Raw genomic sequence first — 22,274 nt, 5'->3', positions numbered from 1 at the left:
GAAGTAATGTAAATATTCTGCAATTTTAGATGACTGCAATTTCTTTTTTTTTTGTACGGTTGCAAAAGTTTTATTTCTTTTTATACAGGACCTCATCGTATAGGCCGAAGGTCATCAAAGCCGGTGTTAACCGGTCAAATTTAACCCCAAATTTTGTCAAAGTTGCCAATTGCAGCCTTGCATTTCCCTGCCGGATTTTCAGCTTTTCAAATTAATTCAATCGGGTTTATCTCCACCACCTCATCGCATAGGCGGGCTATAGAACATATGCAAGTCCTGTATACAGGCCTATCAGCCTTGATAATCGAGCTGGGGTTCCGGAAACAGATAAATGCCGGATAAGGAAGGTAATTGAAAAGGCAAAAAGCGTTTTGCGGGACAAAATTGGATTCTCCAGTAGCCTACGATAAGCAATTGGTATTACAAGATGTCAAATGCGGCTAGTAATTGCACATTTATTGTTACAAATGGGTACCAGTCATGAATGATGAAATTTACGCGTCACCGTGCGCAATCTTGGAACTGCAGAAATGGTGGCTGGATGTTTCTCCACTTTTTCTTGATTGCCGTGAAAATAATTGTGTGTATAGTTGCTGCCGGTGGTCCGAAGGCGATAGTTTTGTGTGCTGTTTGAAATCCGCTCAATTGCGGCTGCCTGTGACACCAGTTCGGTGTCATGCAAATTTGACAGGTCGTGTGAACATGCATAAGGCGGCACGTGACGCGCGTCACCCGTGCGGACGGTTTTTTGCTTGCATGCATGCAATGCAATAGAAGCCATTAAACGATCTTGACACATTTTCCATGGTGACGTATGCGGGCAAGCTCGTTTTGGCACCGATGGTGCGCAGTGGAGAGCTTCCTACGAGGTTGATGGCTCTCAGATACGGCGCGGATTTGGTGTGGAGTCCGGAAATTGTCGATAAAAAAATTATTCAATGTAAGCGAGTGGAAAATGTCAAATTAGCAACCACAGATTTTATCGATTCGAACAATAAAGTTGTATTTAGAACTCATCCAGCTAGTGAGCGAGGAAGACTCATTTTTCAGATCGGCTCGGCCAACCCCGAGCTCGCGGTAGAAGCCGCCAAAGTAGTTGCTCGAGATGTGGATGGCATAGATCTCAATTGCGGATGTCCGAAAAACTTCTCGACCCATTCAGGAATGGGAGCCGAGCTTTTGACGAATCCAGATGTCTTGGTGCTGATTTTGAAGAATCTCGTAGAAAAAATTGGAAATGTTTATCGCATACCAATAAGTGTCAAAATTAGACTTTTGGATGCTACCGATCCGGAGCCCAGCATAAAACTTATCGACCGCATATGCAAGACCGGAGTTGCTAACCTAACTTTGCATTGTCGGACAAAGCCTATGAGAAACCGGCAGCCGCCAATTCGGACTTTTTTACCTCAGATCATCGAGACCGTGCATTCCAATAATGTCAGTTTTATTCTAAATGGAGCCATTCGGAATCGCCAGGAGTTTTACGAGCTTCAAGCCCGGTACGGGAAACAGATTGGGGCCATGATAGCAGAAAGTGCCGAGGCAAATCCAACGGTATTTCTGATGTCTCCAAAACCATGGGGTCTGGTTGTGAACGAATTTATTCAAATTGCAACCGATTTTGACAATCATCCTAGTAATACCAAGTATGTTTTGTTGAACCAAGTGCCGGGAAAGTCTCCATTTTACCAAAAATTTTGCCAAATGAAAAATAATCAAGATTTGCTTTCGGTCGCAGAATCGATTGGAGACGCAGGAAATAAGATTTTGACAAAATACCTTCAAAAAGATGTATTGACAGAAATGGACCCAATTGAACCTCCACGCAAACACACACTCGAAGAGCTTTCGGTTCCACCAAAAAAAGCGAAAACCGTAGCGGTGGAATAACTAAGAAATTCAGAGACTCTCAAATTTATAGACTACTAGCATCACAAACCATCCTATGGTATTGTATAACATTCATTATCATGACCCAATATGTACAACAGCGGACGGATCACACGACACGACCGTTCCAGTTTTAGTCTGTTTTAGTCTGTTTTAGTTCATGCCAAAAGACGTTTAAGTCCACACCATGCGCCAGCTGCTCCTGCCATCAATGCCGTTGAGTAACCCATAGGCTTGAGTCCAGCACTGCTCCGGAAAAGTGCTCCGGCTAAAGCTCCAGCTGCAATGGAATTGGCATCGTCGTGCTTCTCTCTCAATGCATCCAATGATGAATCGATCAAATTATATGTTAACGCCAAAACTCCAGCACTATTACCCAAAAATGGTCCTCTCTTGGTGATGTGATTTAAAACAGTGTTGAGTTGTAACCGAGGGGTTGCTTGTGGGGGAAGGTTTCTTAATCCTTCTTGCATTCCGTATGCTCCTCCAATTCCTAATCCAAGAAGATAAACTGCACCGGTACCATAACACAAATCATCTGTCCAGTTTCTCGAGGGAATGAGTCCCTGGGCTCCCTGGACCGTCGTTAATTGTTCTTCTTCAAGATCCAAGTACTCTATGCCCTTATCTAAACCAGCTAAAGGATGCAATTGTGCGGTGTTGAGAACTCCCGGAGTCTGTATAATTGACGAAACATCTGATACTTGAGCGGGGTCAAATCCAAGCGTATTGGAGGCCGCTGTGTCGGACTTTTGGTCCTGCTTGCCACCAAACAACCAAGACATTAAATTACTCGTACTTTAACAGAGGTGGTTTTGCCGTAGGCGAAATTTCGGTGACAATTTTCACAGTTACCCGGCAAGCTTAGGTGCAGGAAACATAGATGGAACCGGTCTTTAGAGAAATTGTGTAGTAAGAGTGATACATGTAGACTCAAGTTTAATTCAATCCGGTAAATACTTGGCTCATTTCAGCTCATTTTGTTAATTCCAGCTCATTTTTGGTTCATCTTTGTACTGCAATTTACACAAGTCTACCCAAACTTTTTCATTAAATGCGCAATTTTTATTGCTCTTCGTTGCCTTATTCTGCTCGGAAACAACGCCATTTCACCTTCCTATTTCCTCTGATTTCTTCTTACTTCAAAATCTTAAAATTTGCAACTTTTCAAATTTTCGCAACTCCAACAATTACTTAATCTGACAGGCTGCAAATTACCACTTTCCATCAATCATATTATATATAGCCCAAAGTTATGCTGTTTCGCTTTCTGCTATGTCTTTCATTTCCGTCATAGATGAAGACTATGATACCAGTTTGTCAATTTCATGGGACGAAATTGAAGAACGAATTAATAGACAATGCAGTATTGCGTTGAAAGCCTCACCTGAGAATAGAACAAAAATCACCATTCCCATGAATTATCCATACAAGTCTGCTATGAAAGATCAGACCATAGTTTTCCCGGAGTATAGTCCTCCTCCACAATTTGCTGACTTTGGCGCCAGAGCAGTATATTCGGCTTTTAATTTTGAACTTCCTCCACCAAAAGAACCCACGCTTCCTGTGGCGAAAACTAACACTCACCTTCTCAATTATGTTCATCGACTCTATGTCTACAAAGCCTACAAGATGCAACAGCAATGGAGACAACAACAGGTGATGGAGGAGAGCAAAATTAGAATTCACTTGAAGCATAACTATAATATCAACATGGACCGTAAGTCGACAAAACGGTTGAGATTCTCCATTGAGGAGGAGAATTAATTATTTAGATTGAAATTATGTCTTTTCATTGACATTTCTTTAGATTGAATTTTTGTCGTTTTTCATTGACATTTTCTCTGTGATGGAATTATCCTCAAACAATCCTGCGTGTTCTGTATGTTCAAATTCCGCCATTCTCTTTTCTTCAATATCTTCCATAGCTCCAGCATGAATAAATGGCATTTCTCGTGCAATCTTGACAGCTTGCCATGGTTTCCACACTGGGGTTTGCTTGAAAATAAGATCCATTTCCTCCAAACTTCTTCCTGCTGTTTCTGGGAACAAGAAATAAATTACTGGCAACATGAGAAAGTTAATCATCCCGAAAACGAGATAAGTGAAACTGTTGATGTTGTCAAAAGCTGGAATTGTAATCAATACAATTGCAAAGTTGGAAATCCAGTTACACGCGGTGGATATGGCAGCAGCTGGAGCTCTGATCTCAATTGAATTCACTTCCGGAGAGTATAACCAAGTGATACTCAACATACCAATTGCGAAAAACGAATTGAACACGAAAAGGAATACCGCCGCGGCTATGGCTGGGGGTTGAGACTTGCCCTGATTATCAGATACTTTTGTCGTGATAGTTAAAACCACCATACTAAGACATTGACCTGCAGTGCCGATCAATAAAAGTGGACGTCTACCAAATCTTTCAATTGTCCACAATGGAATCAACGACGCCAAAAAGTACTCAGTACCATTACACGCCGCCAAAATCCGGGATGGAAGAGGATCAATTCCAATATATTTTTCAAAAATTGTTCCAGCATAGTAGGTGATCAAATTGATACCTGAAATCTGTTGCATAAGCTGAGCCCAGCCAGCCAAGCAAAGTCTGTGAAAATTTCTCTTTTCACCTTGGGTAAAAAGCCTTTTCATCAGGAAAGTCTCACCACCAAGTGCACGTTCTGCAGCTAACGATTCCTCCACTTCATTCATATGCTGATTTACCAAATAATCGTCTACCGGTTTTTCCAATAAAGCCGCAAATACTCGTCTACCCTCTTCTTCTCTTCTTACTCGAATCAACCAACGTGGAGATTCAGGTAATTTCAACACAAGAGGAAGAATTACTAATGGGAAAACACATTGGAGTGATACAGGAACCCGCCATGCAGCAGGACTTGGGTCTGTAAAGTAAAATGCAAAATCAATCCAGTACGAGATTGCAATTCCCAAAGTAATTTGAGCACCTTGAAGTGCAATAAGCTTACCACGCTTTTCAGGCTTGGCGATTTCAGCTTGCCATACCGGAACTGTACTGGTAATCAAACCATTTCCAATTCCAGATACGACTCTTGCAACAATCAAGTGAGCAACAGTATAGGCACAGCCTTGAAGTGCACCACCTATCAACATAATAAAAGCGCCAGCAAACACCAACCTAACTCTGCCATATTTATCTCCCAAATAAAGAGTTGAGAGAGCGCCAACCATACAACCAATTTCGTAGATGGCAATAATAAAACTTTGCATAGTTGGATTTCCATTTCTGTAGACCTCAAAAGTGTCCTTGAAAGCGCCCAAAGTTAACAAACTGGACATCACACCTTGATCATAACCGAACAACAAGAAACCAACACCACACATTCCCGCGACCGCATTATGCAATTTACTACCTCTCAATCCCAAAAATGAGGGTATTTCATTATTATCTTGCAAAACACTGACCTCCTCCTTTTCAGGCGGCATATCTTTCGAACTCGACGTCAGCGACATGTTTTCGACTCCTGAAACATCGAAGCTTCTATATATATGTGGGGGTGGGGTTGCTGCAAGAGGACTCCCCCGCCGTATGATGTCAAACTGCAGGGCGCATATCAGTGCCGCACTGTTAAAAACAAACATAAACTGCAAGACAATTATAAGGTGAAAATGCATCACTTTCATGAAAATGAACTTGGTAGAAAACCTCCCAAAAAAGCTCATTTAGTCGTCTATCGTTTTCGGGGCCGAAACTCCTCATTTCGGAGTTTCTACGTCGCTCGGACTCCCCAGTCCAATCCCGGATTATATGCGGCATTGCATATAATTAACGAGAACAATTCGTGGCATGCATCAAAATAAGGTGTTGTGTGGGGAAAAACGGCATAATGCCGAGAATCTCAGGTGTCCATGCACTTTTGTTGCTACGAGTTTTCTAACTGGGTGGGTGAGGAAGGAAACTTTTCAAAACACTCTAATTTCACTTTTGTAAGTCATCGTGCGTGCCGAGGCCAAAGGAAATGGTCGCGTTGATGCAAGGGCCTAAATTGACAGCACCTAAATAATATTCTTGTGAACGGCACACCAAACGATCTTAACACCGAACTCGATCGGCACCCGATGACATAAGCAAAACTGAAAAAGTTCGTGCGCCGAACGTGGCACAAAAACGCCTTATAGTACTGCATACGGCCCATAATCAAAGTCCCAACAACTGACGAAAAGATTCGAGAAACGAATTCGACGGAAAGCGGTTAGTTTTGCCATGATGTCACCCAGACGTGTAAATGTAGTCAAATGAAGGTCTGCGCGTCACGGCAACCTAAAATGTTTAAAGCTTCTTTTTTCTTTCTCACATTCACTTTTTTCTAAAGTACCAACAATCTTATCGGGATCTACAAAGATCGCCCATTTGAATCTTAGAACCTTAAATACCCTTATCTCATACTTATGTAGCAACTAATGTGCCACATTGTCGTCAGCAGGTTACTGCCTAACACCGCGTTGCAGCGCTGACGTCAGCCATCGTACTGATTTACCCAAGCATTTTGGGCCAACATCAACGGTTTGTTGGGGGAGGTTCCTCTTTTTATATTAATCCGATCTCAGGAGGCATATATTTCGAGACGAGATTTCTACAGAATTATTGGTCAAAGTATGTATTTAAGCCACTGTTCAAAGGTCTAGACACGGCCAATGACATGCACCTAGTCATGTTATGCTGCACCGTCGATGCAAAAAGTCGGAGGTGCCAATTCCGACCATTTACGAGGGCGATTTGCGGCTGTTTTGCCGCCAATTGGTAGCATATAAGAACCTCTTGCATCCCCTCGCCTGTGCTAGAAATTGGTCCCATCCCGTCTTGCCATTTTACCACCATCCATCGATTTTTTGTCCACATCGTCGGAATCGGTCGGAGATGGACTGCATGCAACCACAACAAATGCGTTTAAACTTTTTGGGCACAAGAGGTGGTTAATTGTATGCGTACATTAATTGCATGTAACCATACTAACATCAGAACAACTAGTCGTACCAGAAAGACTTATTTGACCTTTCTCAATTCGAATCTCAAATACTCGATCCGTAGAGGACACATTTCACATAACCGTTCCAACTATATTCGAGACTATATTTCCCGTTCTCGTTCTCGTCGTTACTTTTACAAACGAAATTTTCCCAGAATTTTATCGCAAATAAGGACCATAATGTCCACCGCCCAAGAGAAAACCCCAGACTTTTCGCCTCTTCACAATGATTTGCCTTCGCATTTCAAAGGGTTAAACTCAGTCGATGTTGCCGAGCCAGGAAAAGTCACTGAGTTTGTGCGTAATAGCCAAGGTCATACCGTGATCAGCCGCGTTTTGATCGCAAATAACGGTATTGCTGCCGTGAAAGAAATAAGGTCTGTCCGGAAATGGGCTTACGAGACCTTTGGTGACGAACGTGCCATCCAATTTACTGTGATGGCCACCCCAGAGGATTTGGCTGCCAACGCCGAGTACATCAGAATGGCCGACCAGTTTGTGGAGGTACCAGGTGGAACCAACAACAATAACTATGCTAATGTCGATCTCATTGTGGAGATTGCCGAAACCACCAATGTTCACGCCGTATGGGCTGGTTGGGGTCATGCTTCAGAAAACCCTTTATTGCCCGAGAAATTGGCAGCTTCACCAAAAAAGATCTTATTTATTGGTCCCCCAGGACTGGCAATGCGTTCTTTGGGTGATAAAATCTCCTCCACCATTGTCGCACAACACGCTCAGGTTCCTTGTATACCATGGTCGGGTACTGGTGTCGATGACGTTGTAGTTGACCCCAAGACCAATTTGGTGTCGGTTGCTCCTGAAGTCTACGAAAAAGGTTGCTGCAGTCTGCCTGAAGACGGTTTGGTGAAAGCCAAAGAAATTGGATTCCCCGTCATGATCAAGGCCTCCGAAGGTGGAGGTGGTAAAGGTATTCGTAAGGTTGAGCGTGAAGCCGACTTTATTGCTCTTTACAAGCAAGCTGCTAATGAAATACCTGGATCTCCTATTTTCATCATGAAGTTGGCTGGTGATGCCAGACATTTGGAGGTTCAATTGTTGGCCGACCAATATGGTACCAATATCTCTTTGTTTGGAAGAGATTGTTCCGTTCAAAGAAGACATCAAAAAATTATTGAGGAGGCTCCTGTTACGGTCGCTGACAGAGATACCTTTAGTTCCATGGAGAACGCCGCCGTCAGATTGGGTAAATTGGTGGGATATGTCTCCGCTGGTACTGTGGAGTACTTGTATTCTCACTCTGAGGATAAATTCTACTTTTTGGAATTGAACCCACGTTTGCAAGTTGAACATCCAACCACTGAAATGGTGACGGGTGTGAACTTGCCAGCTGCTCAATTGCAAATTGCTATGGGTATCCCAATGCACCGTATTAGAGACATCAGAACTCTCTACGGTGTGGATCCTCATACTTCCACTGAGATTGACTTTGAATTCAAGACTGAAGAATCTTTGATCAGCCAAAGACGTCCAGTACCCAAGGGTCATACGACTGCTTGTCGTATCACCTCTGAAGATCCCGGTGAGGGTTTCAAGCCTTCTGGAGGTAATTTGCATGATTTGAACTTCAGATCTTCTTCAAATGTGTGGGGTTATTTCTCCGTCGGTAATCAATCTTCCATTCATTCATTTTCTGATTCCCAATTTGGTCATATCTTTGCCTTCGGAGAGAACCGTCAAGCCTCGAGAAAGCACATGGTGGTTGCCTTGAAGGAGTTGTCCATTCGTGGTGATTTCAGAACCACTGTCGAGTACTTGATTAAGTTGTTGGAAACCCCCGATTTCGAGGATAACACAATCACTACTGGATGGTTAGATGAGTTGATTTCCAAAAAGTTGACAGCTGAAAGACCAGACCCTATTGTGGCTGTCGTGTGTGGTGCTGTTACTAAAGCTCATATTCAAACCGAAGAAGATAAACGTGACTACATTCTGAGTCTCGAAAAGGGTCAAATTCCTAATAAGAACTTGTTGAGAACCATCTTCCCAATTGAGTTCATCTATGAAGGTCAACGTTACAAGTTCACAGCTACTAAGTCTTCCAAAGATTCATACACTTTGTTCCTCAATGGTACAAGAGGAGTCGTTGGTATTCGTCCTTTGTCTGATGGTGGATTGTTGTGCGCTATTGGAGGTAAGTCACACTCTGTTTACTGGAAGGAGGAAGCTGCGGCAACTAGACTTTCCGTGGACAGTAAAACTTGCTTGTTGGAAGTCGAGAATGATCCAACCCAATTGAGAACTCCATCGCCAGGTAAGTTAGTCAAGTACTTGGTTGAAAGTGGTGATCATGTTGTTGCCGGTCAGGCCTACGCTGAAGTGGAAGTTATGAAGATGTGCATGCCTTTGATTGCCCAAGAAGACGGTGTCGTTCAATTGATCAAACAACCAGGATCTACAGTCAATGCTGGAGATATCTTGGCTATTTTGTCGTTGGATGATCCTTCGAAGGTCAAGCATGCTCGTCCTTTCGAGGGCACGCTTCCAGATTTGGGAGATGCCATTGTGCAAGGCTCAAAGCCTGTTCACAAGTTCCAGTTCTACTCAAACATTTTGAGTAACATCTTGGCTGGTTTTGACAACCAAGTCATCATGAACTCGACTCTCAAGGGCATTAGAGAGGTGTTGAAAGATAAGGAGTTACCTTACGGTGAGTGGGCACAACAGGCGTCTGCATTACATTCCAGATTACCACCCAAATTGGACGAGGCAATGGAACAACTCATTGAGAGGACTCATTCTAGAGGGGCCGACTTCCCAGCTAAGCAGCTTTTGAAACTCATGCAGAAGGAATTGGCAACCCAGGAGTCGGGATCTTTACTTCGTGACGTTGTTGCTCCTTTGGTTAATGTCGCTACCCGTTACTCTGCCGGTTTGCTTGAGCACGAGTTTTCTTACTTTGCAAGCTTGATCAACGAATACTACGCCGTTGAGTCTCTTTTCTCCCCTTACAATGTTAGGGACGAGGATGTCATTTTGAGACTTCGTGACGAGAACAAGAGCGATTTGCAGAAGGTTACTGATATCGCTTTATCACACTCCAGAGTTAGCTCAAAGAACAACTTGATTCTCGCCATCTTGGATGTCTACCAACCCGTTTTACTTGAGGGATCAAAGGTGGGTGAAAGCATTCGTAAAGCTTTGAAGAACTTGGTCGAATTGGATACCAGAAACACCGCCAAGGTAACCTTGAAAGCAAGAGAAATTTTGATTCAATGTTCTTTGCCTTCCATTAAGGAAAGATCCGATCAATTGGAACATATTTTGCGCTCTTCGGTACTTCAAACTTCATATGGAGAGATCTATGCTCTGCACATCAAACCTAAGCTTGATGTGATCCAGGAAGTTGTTGATTCTAAACACACCGTGTTTGACGTGTTGCTTCAGTTTTTGGTCAATGATGACGAGTGGGTTGCTATTGCTGCTGCAGAAGTTTACGTGAGACGTTCTTACAGAGCCTACTCGTTGGGTAAGATTTCTTACCACTTCCAAGACAAGTTGCCTATCATCACCTGGAAGTTCTCGTTGCCCAGTCTCGATTCGTCGAATCTCAATGCTATTCAAAACGTCAAGAGTGATGATTCCAGTTCAATGAACAGAACCATGTCAGTGTCCGACTTATCTTACGTCTCCGATGACAAAGAAAAGCACGGCAGAACTGGTATTTTGGTTCCATGCAAGCATCTTGATGACGTTGACGACATGATGACGGCAGCTTTAGAGCAATTAGTGCCCTCTGATGAGATTCACTTGCGTTCTTCTAAAGATACCGAGCAGTCTTACTCGAATGTCTTCAATATTGTGGTCAACAGCATCGATGGCTACATCTCCGAAGATGAAATTTTGGGTAGGATCAGAGAGATTCTTGATGAGTACAAGGATGATTTGAGAACTGCCAAGATCAGAAGAATCACTTTTGTTTTTGCCAACGATGTTGGAAACTATCCTAAGTACTACACTTTCACTGCCCCAGACTACGAGGAAAACAAGGTTATTCGTCATATTGAGCCAGCTCTTGCTTTCCAATTGGAATTGGGACGCTTGGTGAACTTCAACATCAAGCCAATTTTCACCGACAACAGAAACATTCATGTGTATGAGGGTGTTGGTAAGAATGCTCCTTCCGACAAGAGATTCTTCACTCGTGGTATTATTAGAACAGGTATCATTCATGACGATATCTCGATCAGCGAGTACTTGATTTCCGAATCCAATCGTTTGATGTCTGATATCTTGGACGCTTTAGAAGTCATTGATACATCCAATTCGGATCTCAACCACATTTTCATCAATTTCTCCGCTGTCTTCAATGTTTTACCAGAGGAAGTCGAGGCTGCATTCGGCTCATTCTTGGAGAGATTTGGTAGAAGATTATGGAGATTGAGAATTACTGGTGCAGAAATCAGAATTGTTTGTACTGATCCAAACACTAATACTTCGTTCCCTCTCCGTGCCATCATCAACAACGTTTCAGGTTATGTTGTGAAGTCCGAGTTGTACATGGAGGTGAAGAACACCAAGGGCGAATGGGTATTTAAGTCAATTGGCCATCCTGGTTCCATGCATTTGAGACCTATCTCAACGCCTTACCCAGTGAAAGAGTCTTTGCAACCAAAACGTTACAAGGCACACAACATGGGTACGACATATGTTTACGATTTCCCTGAGTTGTTCCGTCAAGCTACACTTTCTCAATGGAAGTTGCATGCCAAAGCGAAGGTTCCAAAAGATGTATTTACTTCATTGGAATTGATCGCTGATGACAATGGCGAGTTGACTCCCGTTGATCGCGAACCTGGTTCGAATAAAATTGGTATGGTTGGTTTCAAAGTGACTGCTAAGACACCTGAATATCCAAGAGGACGTCAATTCATCATCATTGCCAACGATATAACTCACAAAATCGGATCTTTTGGCCCAGAAGAGGACATTTATTTCAACAAATGTACTGAGTATGCGAGAAAGTTGCGTATTCCTCGGATCTATCTTTCAGCTAATTCTGGAGCCAGAATTGGTGTTGCTGAAGAATTGATTCCTCTTTTCAAAGCCGCGTGGAATGATGAGCTGAACCAAGCAAAAGGTTTCAGATACTTGTACTTGTCGAGCGAGGACAAGGCTGCTATGGATGCTGCCGGTAAGTCTTCGAGTGTGGTCACTGAAAGAATCGTCGAAAATGGTGAAGAGAGACATGTTCTCAAGTCTATTGTCGGAGAAGAAGATGGCTTAGGTGTTGAGTGTTTGAAGGGTTCCGGTTTAATTGCTGGAAGTACTTCGCGTGCCTACAAAGATATCTTCACTATTACCTTAGTCACTTGCAGATCTGTTGGTATCGGTGCTTACTTGGTAAGATTAGGTCAAAGAGCGATCCAGATCGAAGGTCAACCAATCATTTTGACAGGTGCCCCTGCTATTAACAAGTTACTTGGTCGTGAGGTTTACTCTTCCAACTTACAGCTTGGTGGTACCCAAATCATGTACAAGAATGGTGTTTCTCATTTGACAGCTTCAGATGATTTGGCCGGTGTCGAGAAGATCATGCAATGGCTTTCTTACGTTCCCGCAAAGAGTGGTCATCCAATCCCAATTTTGGAATCAAGTGACTCATGGGACAGAGATGTTGAGTTCTATCCTACAAAGGGAGATCCATACGATGTTCGTTGGCTCATTGAGGGTCGTCAATTCGACAACGGAGAGTTTGAATCTGGTTTGTTCGATAAGGGTTCTTTCCAAGAGACCTTGTCGGGATGGGCCAAGACCGTCGTCGTTGGAAGAGCACGTCTTGGAGGTATTCCAATTGGTGTTATTGGTGTTGAAACGAGATCTGTTGATAACTTGATTCCCGCTGACCCAGCCAACCCTGATTCTACCGAGCAAATGATTCAGGAAGCTGGTCAAGTTTGGTATCCAAACTCTGCTTTCAAGACCGCTCAAGCTATCAATGACTTCAATAATGGTGAAAGCCTCCCTTTGATGATCTTGGCTAACTGGAGAGGTTTCTCAGGAGGCCAACGTGATATGTACAACGAGGTTCTCAAATTTGGTTCGTATATTGTTGATGCTTTGGTCGACTTCAAGCAGCCAATCTTCACCTACATTCCACCAAACGGTGAGTTGAGAGGTGGTTCATGGGTCGTTGTTGATCCTACCATCAATGCTGACAAGATGGAAATGTACGCCGATGTCGATTCGAGAGCCGGTGTGTTGGAGCCAGAAGGTATTGTTGGTATCAAGTACAGAAGAGACAAGTTGTTGGCCACGATGACCCGGTTAGACCCTACTTATGCTGAGTTGAAAAAGAAGCTCAGCGATGAGAGTGTATCTGCTGAAGAACATTCGCAGATCTCGGCCAAGATTGTTGCTCGTGAGAAAGCGTTGCTTCCTATCTATGCCCAGATCTCGGTTCAATTTGCTGACTTGCACGACAGATCTGGCCGTATGTTGGCCAAGGGTGTGATTAGAAAGGAATTGGAATGGCGTAACGCTCGTCGTTTCTTCTTCTGGCGTTTGCGTCGTAGATTGAACGAGGAATACGTTCTCGACATGATTGAAGAGCAACTCAAATCCAACAACAAATTGGAGAAGGTTGCCAGACTCAAGAGTTGGATGCCTACTGTTGACTATGAAGACGATAAAGAGGTTGCTGAGTGGATCGAACAAAATCACGAGAAACTCAAGGAGAGAATTGGTGAATTGAAACATGAGGCTGCGAGACAAAAGCTCGCTGCTGCTTTGAAGGAGGACTGTAGTGGAACCCTTTCCATTGTTAAGGATTTGGTATCGTCGCTTCCTGAGCTGGAGAAGGAGAAGTTCCTCAAATCTTTTAAATAGACGAGTATTGAGTGCTCAATACATAATTGAACAGAACCATGTAGATGAGAGAACAAGTGAAGTGTACTCTTGAGAATGTATTGATAGAATCACATCTGTGGTACAATAAAAATCACAGCCATTATGTGAAAATCACAAACACAATTGTGGGTGCAAATTTTGTCTCTTTGTACGCATTGTGCAACATTGTGTACTTTGACATTGTAAACCAAATGTTAATCTCCAGTTTCTACTTATTAACTCTCTTTAACTATGTGGTTTCACAAGGGTATCTTGTATCGTTGAAGAATTCCAAGACTATGGAACACTTTAGGGAGACTGATCTACAGTATCCAGAAGACCAGCGAGCACTTCCATTCATTGAGCGGCTGTTCAAGATTGGAAATTTTTTAGCTTTTTCTGGTCAATTTCCGCTTTTAGTCTTGCAACGGCTCAAGAAGTGTCCGGTTGTGGCGGAAATAACCCCAGATTTGCAAGTTCAGGCGTTTGAAATCATGGGACAAAAAGGAGCACCTCGGCACTTGGCGAAACTTTCGCACGTTAAATTGGAGGAGTCTGATTTCAGCTACTACTACGATGACGAAGCCAATGGAGACGGAGTCAAGGCGTATGTGATTGACTCGGGTGTAAACATTGAGCATCCTGAGCTCGAGGGTAGAGCCATAAGAGGAACAAATTTGGTAAGCGAAGAGAGCGGAGACCAGAATGGACATGGAACTCATGTGGCAGGTATCATAGGTTCCAGGACTTATGGAGTGGCCAAAGGAGCCACAATTGTAGAGGTGAAAGCTCTCGATAAGTTTGGGGCAGGAAGTCTCAGTAATATTCTTGCGTCGTTAGAATTCGTCGCCCTGGACCAGAAAAATGATTCGCTTTCTGTCGTCAATTTGTCTCTCGGAGCGATGCGTAATTCTGTCCTCAATGACGCCATTTCAGCACTAGTAGACATGGAAGTTCTTGTGGTGGCAGCAGCTGGAAACTCAAATATAAACGCTTGCAATATGAGTCCCGCTAGTTGTCGAGATGCGATAACCGTTGGGGCCATAAATGATACCTCCGGGACCATGGCAGAATTTTCCAATTGGGGTCCATGTGTGGACATTTTCGCCAGCGGAACCAACGTGCAAAGCTTGAGTGCTTCAGACTTCACCGTTTCTCAGACTCTTTCTGGCTCATCCATGGCGGCTCCTATCATCACTGGTCTCATTGCCAATCTACTTAGCGAAGGTGTAGAGACATCTGAGATCAAGGACCGGCTACTTTCTGACTCCTTACACAACGGAATGCCCCGAAGAAGTCTTTTTTTCAAAGGAAGAACTCCAAATAGAATTGCAATGGGGATTCAGATGCAAGATTAGGTTTTTACTTTGAATCGCAATTTTTCAATCGGTTGCACCGTTGCGACATTAATGGCTGCAAAGATGTCGCGCACAAATATTTATCTGTGAATTTTTTTACGGCTAATTTCTTTACCACAATACAAACAGCTTTTTTTATCCATGTCAGATTCTAAACCCAATAACGCCAGCCAGGTAGATTTGGGTAACCTCGAGATGGGGTTTCAGTCTGCTGGAATGGATGCAAAAATGTCCACTACTTTGAGTCGTTTTGAGCACGATTATGGAGGCGCCGATACCCCTTTTAGTGGCTCCAAAAGTTCACATTTTCACGCTTCGAGGAAAACGGGTCACACGTCAAGAGTCGAAGACCTCGGAACATGTAATGTTCTATCGCTGATGCACAAAAGTGATGGTAATGTGGCGTGGAATTCTCAGCCTCACCGTCCAGTGACCATTGAAGAAATTGAAGGAGTTTTCTTCAAATTGACGAAAACTTTTCGGTTCCAAAAGGATAACTGCCGCAACATGCTAGACTTCTATTTAAAGCTTTTAGACTCTAGGGCGTCCAGAATGGACTGCGACAAGGCGCTTCGCACCCTACATGCTGATTACATTGGAGGACCAAAGGCCAACTTTCGTAAATGGTACTTCGCCACGGAAATGTATAACGACCCTGAATCTGCTACGGGACGAAAGATCTCCCAAAAAGCCGCTTTGACTTCATGGAGCTCGACTATGGCTACTCTACCTGCAATTGATTGCGTGATCCAAGTGGCTTTGTACCTTCTTTGCTGGGGCGAAGCGAACATCGTCAGACTCATGCCCGAATGCCTCTGCTTCATTTTCAAGTGCTGTAATGACTTCTACTACTCTTTAGAGCTGGAAACCGCTATAATCGAAGAGGACTTCCTTGTTCACGTTATAACACCTATTTATGAAATTTACTTCGACCAGTCAGTGGTAAGAAAAGGCACCATCATTTACAACAGCGATAGGGATCACAAAGATAAGATTGGCTACGATGATATGAACCAATTGTTTTGGTACAGAAGTGGCCTCGACCGTATCACCATACCAAAGAAGACCAAGCTTATGAAATTGACCCCACAGGAGCGGTATCTTCGCTTTAACGAGATCATCTGGAAAAAGGCATTCTACAAGATATTTCTGGAACGTCGTTCGTGGGGTCATGCCTGGGCTAACTTTACCAGAATTTGGATTATCCACCTTACCGTGTTTTGGTATTACACCACTTTCAACAGCCCAACCTTGTACGTACACAATTATCAGCAAAGTCTCGATAACCAGCCCACGACTCAAGCAAGATTGGCTGTTATGTCTTTGGCTGGTAGCTTGGCGCCCTTGATTTGCCTTACGGCTTCTGCCATAGAACTTCAAATGGTTTCCTGGAAATGGCCCGGAACGTACAAGATTTTGATACGCATGATAATGCTAGTTGTGATGCTCTGTTGCAACCTATTCCCTACCTTGTTTGTTTTGTACTATTACCCGTTGAACATACAAACGACCAAAGGGTTGGCTATTTCGATTGCCCAGTTTCTAGTATCTGTCTTCACATCCTTATATCTTTCATTTGTTCCATCGTCAAAACTTTTTTGGCTTTCTAATAACCAAAGCCGAGAGACGATCACAGGAAACTACCACAATCTAGAAGGAAATAACCAATTGGCATCCTACGGAATATGGATTGCAATATTTGGGTCGAAATTCATTGAGTCTTATTTCTATATTGCGCTAACCACTAAAGACCCCGTGCGGGTGCTTAGCACTATGGCTCCTACTATATGCGCCGGGGATAGTATTCTTGGAACGGTGTTATGTCAACATCACTCCAAGCTTCTTTTGGCCATAGTTTACTCAGTTGACTTGGTACTCTTCTTCATTGATACCTATTTGTGGTATATTATTTGGAATTGTGTATTCTCCATCTGTCGGTCATTTCAAGTTGGTGTGTCCATATGGACGCCTTGGAAGAACATCTTTTCTCGGCTTCCTAGACGCATTCAGTCCAACATATTGTCAACTTCGAACTTAGGAAAGGATTTGAACAAACATGCAGTGTCACAAATATGGAACTCGATTATCATTGCAATGTACCGAGAACACTTGATATCGATCGAACAGGTTCGAGCCTTGATTTACAAGTCGTATCCCGATGCTCCAAATGAAATGAGAACCCCACAGTTTTTTGACTCACAGGAAGATGGTTCGTCTCAAGCTTTTATGTTCGATGGACATTCGGAAGCAGAACGAAGAATTACGTTCTTTGCACAGTCGTTGTCCACGCCGATGCGCCCTGCTAACAACGTTGAATCAACTCCGTCCTTTTGTTGCCTTGTTCCTCATTTCGAGGAGAAAACTATATTGTCACTCAAAGAGATCATCAAAGAGCTGGATATGTACTCCCACGTAACAATGCTAGAATACCTCAAGCTGTTACACCCACGTGAATGGGAATCCTTTGTGTGTGATACTAAAATGCTAGCCGAAGAATATGACTCGGAGTCTTCGGAGAATTCAGTGGATAAAATGGAGAGAGACCTTCCATACGATTCCGTTGGGTTCAAAATTGCTTCACCAGAATACATTCTTCGTACCCGAATTTGGGCTTCACTCAGAACCCAAACGTTATACCGTACAATAAGCGGCTTCATGAATTATTCAAGGGCAATTAAGTTATTGTTCGACTTGGAAAATGACGACAGCCAATATGCTGATGAGTATCTGAAGATTGAAGCTGCGTGTGCCATGGCTCTACGCAAGTTTCGATTAGTAGTATCGATGCAAAAGTTGCAAACGTTCAACAAGGAAGAAAGGGATAACAAAGAACTTCTTCTCAGGATCTACCCAGAATTGCAAATAGCTTATCTCGAAGAGAGTATTGATCCAGAAGATGGCAAGATAACATACTTTTCAGCACTAATTGATGGAGCATGCCCAATCTTAGCCAATGGTGAGCGCAAGCCAAGGTTCAAGATTAGACTACCAGGAAATCCTATTCTTGGCGACGGAAAGTCCGACAACCAAAACCATGCAATTATTTTTACCAGAGGAGAGTACATCCAGTTAGTGGATGCGAATCAGGACAACTATATTGAGGAATGCTTGAAAATAAGAAGCGTATTGGCCGAATTTGAGGAGATGTCACCGCCAAATGACATCTTCGATTTTCAGAATGATGTATATCCTGTCGCAATCATTGGAACCAGAGAGTACATCTTCTCCGAAAATATTGGAATTCTTGGAGATATAGCCGCCGGGAAAGAACAAACGTTCGGAACCTTATTCGCTCGAACTCTTGCCCAAATCGAAGGAAAGCTTCATTACGGACACCCCGACTTTCTCAATAGTATTTTCATGACGACAAGAGGTGGAGTTTCAAAAGCACAGCGCGGTCTTCATCTTAATGAGGATATCTATGCTGGAATCAACGCAATTGCACGCGGGGGAAGAATCAAGCATTGCGAGTATATGCAATGTGGAAAAGGTAGAGACTTGGGTTTCAGTTCTATTCTCAGTTTCACCACAAAAATTGGCACGGGAATGGCAGAGCAAATGCTTTCCAGAGAGTACTTCTACTTGGGAGGTACTTTACCGCTTGATAGATTCCTATCGTTTTACTATGCCCATCCTGGGTTCCATTTGAACAATGTGTTCATTATGCTCTCCATTCTGCTCTTCACAACATTTGCAGCCAGTCTTGCGGCATACTCTAGACAGGTAAAGTTTTGCGATTACGATCCAAATCGACCTATTACCGACCCACTTGTTCCTCGTGGATGCAAGAACCTTCAACCTGTTGTACGGTGGATAGAAAGTAAGGTTTGGTCAATCATTCTCATGAGCTTTGTTGCATTTATTCCTCTCGCAGTACAGGAATTAACTGAGAGAGGATTTGTCAAAGCTGTCAAGCGCATCAGCAAGCACATAGCGTCATTTTCACCATTATTTGAAGTGTTTGTCAATCAAACGTACGCTAGTTCTTTGGTTGGTGATATCTCATATGGTGGAGCCAGATACATGTCGACAGGCCGTGGATTTGCAACGACAAGAGCACCCTTTGCGAGTCTATACGCAAGATATGCGCTGACAAGCTTTTACTTTGGAACGACCCTAATCTTGTTGGTTTTGTACAGCACGTTCACAATGTGGACCCCCATTATAACCTACTTCTGGTTCATTGCAATTGCTTTACTCATATGTCCGTCTTTGTACAACCCACATCAGTTTGCGTGGATAGAGTTCTACATCGATTACCAGAAGTACCTTGGCTGGATGTTCAACTGTAATGGGGGTGATTCTGAGCATTCGTGGTATTGGTTCACCAAAGAAAGTCGAAGCAGAATAACTGGCGTTAAAAGAAATGTGCGAGGAGAACTGGCAAGAGACAAGGCTAGAGTAAGACCGTCGAAGAAAAACCTTTTCATGACGAAAATTCTTTTCGACTTGATGCAATTGTTCTTGATTGGCACGTCCTATCTCTCTGCGAATGCTCAATTTGAGATCAGAGGAGCACAACCATCTCATGCATTCTTGAGGTTGGCAGTTTTCAGTGTTCTTCCCATAGCTGCCAATTTTGCCATTTTGGTTGCACTTCTCCCTGTTACTTTGATTTTTGGTCCTCTCTTCACTGCAATTATTCCACTGTATACCACGATTATTTCAGGATTAGCTCACATTATTAGCATATTGGTATATGTGGTTTGTTTTGAAGCTTTCTGGTTTGCACAAAATTGGGATGGTCCATCGACTCTCATTGGAGTGATTTGCATGTCACAGGTCCAGAAGGTGCTCTTCAGGATAATCTCCTCGTTGTTGAGCAAAGAATTACCACATGGACGTGTGAATAAAGCGTGGTGGTCAGGAAAGTGGATCAACGCTAAGTTAGGATTATTGATTGTCACGCAGCCATTCAGAGAATTAATCATCAAAACAATGGAAAGCTGCTATTTCGTGGCCGACATAATTTTAGGTCACGGTATCCTCTATGCCCAATTGCCAATCTTAATGATCCCATTCATTGATGTGTGGCATACCTTTATGCTATTCTGGTTGAAACCAAGTGATCAGTTGAGACCCCGTCTTCTCTCTAAAGCCCAGAGAAACTGGAGAAAGTTTCATATCAAACTGCTGATTGTTCTCTTTGGAATGAGTGCTTTATTCTTTGCAGCCATTTTCTCAGTACCTTCTGTGGTGGGCTACCTAGAGTTGGACTTGGAGGAATGGGTCCCAGAATTTTTAGAGCCTCTTCTCCAACCATATCAAGCTATAGACAGTCGGAAAGGGCTACGGAAGGGTTATACAACTAGGCATTACTGAGTATACGATGCAATTCTGAGTTGTTTTGGACAAGGCCTAGTAGTTGCTGAATTGAGGACGGAGAGCACATCATTAATGACAAGCTGAATTTCTTCATTTTTGAAAAGCAGACAAATCTTTCAGATACCTTTAGCTCCCAGTTCTCGTGATGATGCTGCGCCGCATAGATTGACGCTTCTAAAAAGAAGTCCAAGAATTCAGGATCTATTCCAGTTGAAAATATATCCTCGTAATTGGATACGGGTATGTTTAGCACATAAACATAACCTTTGGCGAGTCGTTCACCACTGAAGTTTTTCAAGGCATTTAATGGCAACATGGAAGGAAGGTCAGCAAACTTCTTTGGATTTGCTCCTGATTCTTTTGGTTTATCTGATTCTGGGAAGAGTTCTTCGGCAGCCCGCTTCAATTCTTCGCTATGATTTATTTTAGCATCGGATGCTTCGCTTAGTTTTTCTTCAGTCTCGACACTTCCAACATCGCAAGTAATTAGTTGCTTGAATGGCATAGGAAGCTCATCGACGGAGGAAATTGGTACATCTGTAATGTTGGATTTGTGCTTTTTTGTATCCATGGTTTTCAATTCGTTGAGTGCACTTTCATTATGGGCATCAATCTCAAGGACTTGCTCAAAACAGCGCTTTGCTTGGCTCATTTGTGAGGTATTTCTCAACACAAGTCCTTTTCTGTAAAGAAGTTTCACTTTGGTTTTAAGTTCAGGTTCCAATGTCAAGCCGTACGAACAATCTCGAAGGGCTCTTTCCCAGTCTTGAAGTTTGATGAAACAGATGGCACGATTTGAATATAGAATCGGGTTCGTGGGGTCTAATTTGATGGCATCTCGATAGATCTTGGCTGCCTTTTTGAACTCCTTATTAGCGAATGCTGTATTGCCAAGTTGCTTGAGTTCGTCAGACAGCATAAATGGATCAAAATCTAGTGAGCTGCGAAATTCATCGTAGTACAAAAAGTGAGACACTATTTTTCACTATGACACTACAAGAATTATATGACGAGGTCGACGCCATACAGGCGATATATCCCGACTCTATAACACTCAAGGCTCCACAGATATATGCATTGACAATTCCTGACCATCCCAAGTTGGAAATTCAATTGGCCTTCCCTGATGAGTATCCCGATAGAATACCATCGCTAGTAGGAGTGGTTAGCCACGACAACCGCAGATATACGGATGTTCGTTACTTGGAGGAGAGCATAACCAAAGTGATTTCTACTGTATTTGTTTCCGGAATGGTATGTCTATTTGATGTTATAAATGAATTGGAGGTGATACTCTCAACGTATAAGCCTGCCGTTTCTCCAACCCCAGAACCCAGCTCTCCGGAAGCCAAGAACGAGTCCAAAGAAGAAAATGAGTCTAAAGCTTCAACGACGAAGGAAGAAAAGTCAACCAAGAGCACAACAAGCATTCCTCAGCACGATCCACGAGCAGGTTGGTTAGTTTCAGAGACCATCTTAGATCGTGGATCTACATTCATAGCGTTCGCTCGTCAAGTAAATTCGGTTGAGGAAGCCAAGAAGTACCTCGATATACTTCTTACTGATCGAAAAATCGCTCGAGCAACTCACAACATCACCAGCTGGAGGATAAAGAGAGATGATGGTATACAGTTCCAAGACTGCGACGACGATGGAGAAACCGCAGCTGGAGGACGTTTGCTTCATCTCTTGACAATGATGGATGCATGGAATATGATAGTTGTTGTGAGCAGATGGTTTGGAGGCACCCATTTGGGTCCAGATAGATTCAAACATATCAATTCGGCTGCCCGGGATGTTGTGACGAAGGGTAATTTCGACAACAAAAAGAAGAAGAAATGAT

The 22,274-nt window shown here is 43.1% G+C and overlaps 8 protein-coding genes across 8 annotated transcripts; 6 read left to right on the top strand and 2 right to left on the bottom strand. All coding sequences in view use genetic code 12, as the record gives it.

Moving 5' to 3' along the window:
* Nucleotides 1-804: 804 nt before the first annotated feature.
* On the top strand, nt 805-1,893 carry SMM1 (Smm1p; the record flags this gene model as incomplete). The annotated part of the gene is made up of 1 exon (XM_001487382.1): nt 805-1,893. One exon carries the CDS (start codon nt 805-807, stop codon nt 1,891-1,893), a length of 1,089 nt encoding a protein of 362 aa, XP_001487432.2.
* A 158-nt stretch (nt 1,894-2,051) lies between these two features.
* Nucleotides 2,052-2,678, bottom strand: TIM23 (protein transporter; the record flags this gene model as incomplete). The annotated part of the gene is made up of 1 exon (XM_001487381.1): nt 2,052-2,678. One exon carries the CDS (start codon nt 2,676-2,678, stop codon nt 2,052-2,054), a length of 627 nt encoding a protein of 208 aa, XP_001487431.1.
* A 490-nt stretch (nt 2,679-3,168) lies between these two features.
* On the top strand, nt 3,169-3,660 carry PGUG_00807 (uncharacterized protein; the record flags this gene model as incomplete). Its single annotated transcript, XM_001487380.1, has 1 exon — nt 3,169-3,660. One exon carries the CDS (start codon nt 3,169-3,171, stop codon nt 3,658-3,660), a length of 492 nt encoding a protein of 163 aa, XP_001487430.1.
* A 39-nt stretch (nt 3,661-3,699) lies between these two features.
* HGT13 (Hgt13p) lies at nt 3,700-5,595 on the bottom strand (the record flags this gene model as incomplete). The annotated part of the gene is made up of 1 exon (XM_001487379.1): nt 3,700-5,595. One exon carries the CDS (start codon nt 5,593-5,595, stop codon nt 3,700-3,702), a length of 1,896 nt encoding a protein of 631 aa, XP_001487429.2.
* A 1,259-nt stretch (nt 5,596-6,854) lies between these two features.
* Nucleotides 6,855-13,748, top strand: ACC1 (acetyl-CoA carboxylase; the record flags this gene model as incomplete). The annotated part of the gene is made up of 1 exon (XM_001487378.1): nt 6,855-13,748. The coding sequence occupies one exon, from the start codon at nt 6,855-6,857 to the stop codon at nt 13,746-13,748; it is 6,894 nt and encodes a 2,297-aa protein (XP_001487428.2).
* A 44-nt stretch (nt 13,749-13,792) lies between these two features.
* Nucleotides 13,793-15,106, top strand: PGUG_00804 (S8 family peptidase; the record flags this gene model as incomplete). Its single annotated transcript, XM_001487377.1, has 1 exon — nt 13,793-15,106. One exon carries the CDS (start codon nt 13,793-13,795, stop codon nt 15,104-15,106), a length of 1,314 nt encoding a protein of 437 aa, XP_001487427.2.
* A 141-nt stretch (nt 15,107-15,247) lies between these two features.
* GSL2 (Gsl2p) lies at nt 15,248-20,428 on the top strand (the record flags this gene model as incomplete). Its single annotated transcript, XM_001487376.1, has 1 exon — nt 15,248-20,428. One exon carries the CDS (start codon nt 15,248-15,250, stop codon nt 20,426-20,428), a length of 5,181 nt encoding a protein of 1,726 aa, XP_001487426.2.
* Nucleotides 20,429-21,352: 924 nt separating this feature from the next.
* PGUG_00802 (uncharacterized protein) lies at nt 21,353-22,273 on the top strand (the record flags this gene model as incomplete). The annotated part of the gene is made up of 1 exon (XM_001487375.1): nt 21,353-22,273. One exon carries the CDS (start codon nt 21,353-21,355, stop codon nt 22,271-22,273), a length of 921 nt encoding a protein of 306 aa, XP_001487425.1.
* Nucleotide 22,274: the final 1 nt, after the last annotated feature.

This window comes from Meyerozyma guilliermondii, genomic scaffold, assembly GCF_000149425.1.
Source record: "Meyerozyma guilliermondii ATCC 6260 scaffold_1 genomic scaffold, whole genome shotgun sequence".
NCBI lineage: Eukaryota > Fungi > Ascomycota > Pichiomycetes > Serinales > Debaryomycetaceae > Meyerozyma > Meyerozyma guilliermondii.
Note: the sequence above shows the minus strand (reverse complement) of the source record. Positions and strands in the feature narration are given on the sequence as shown.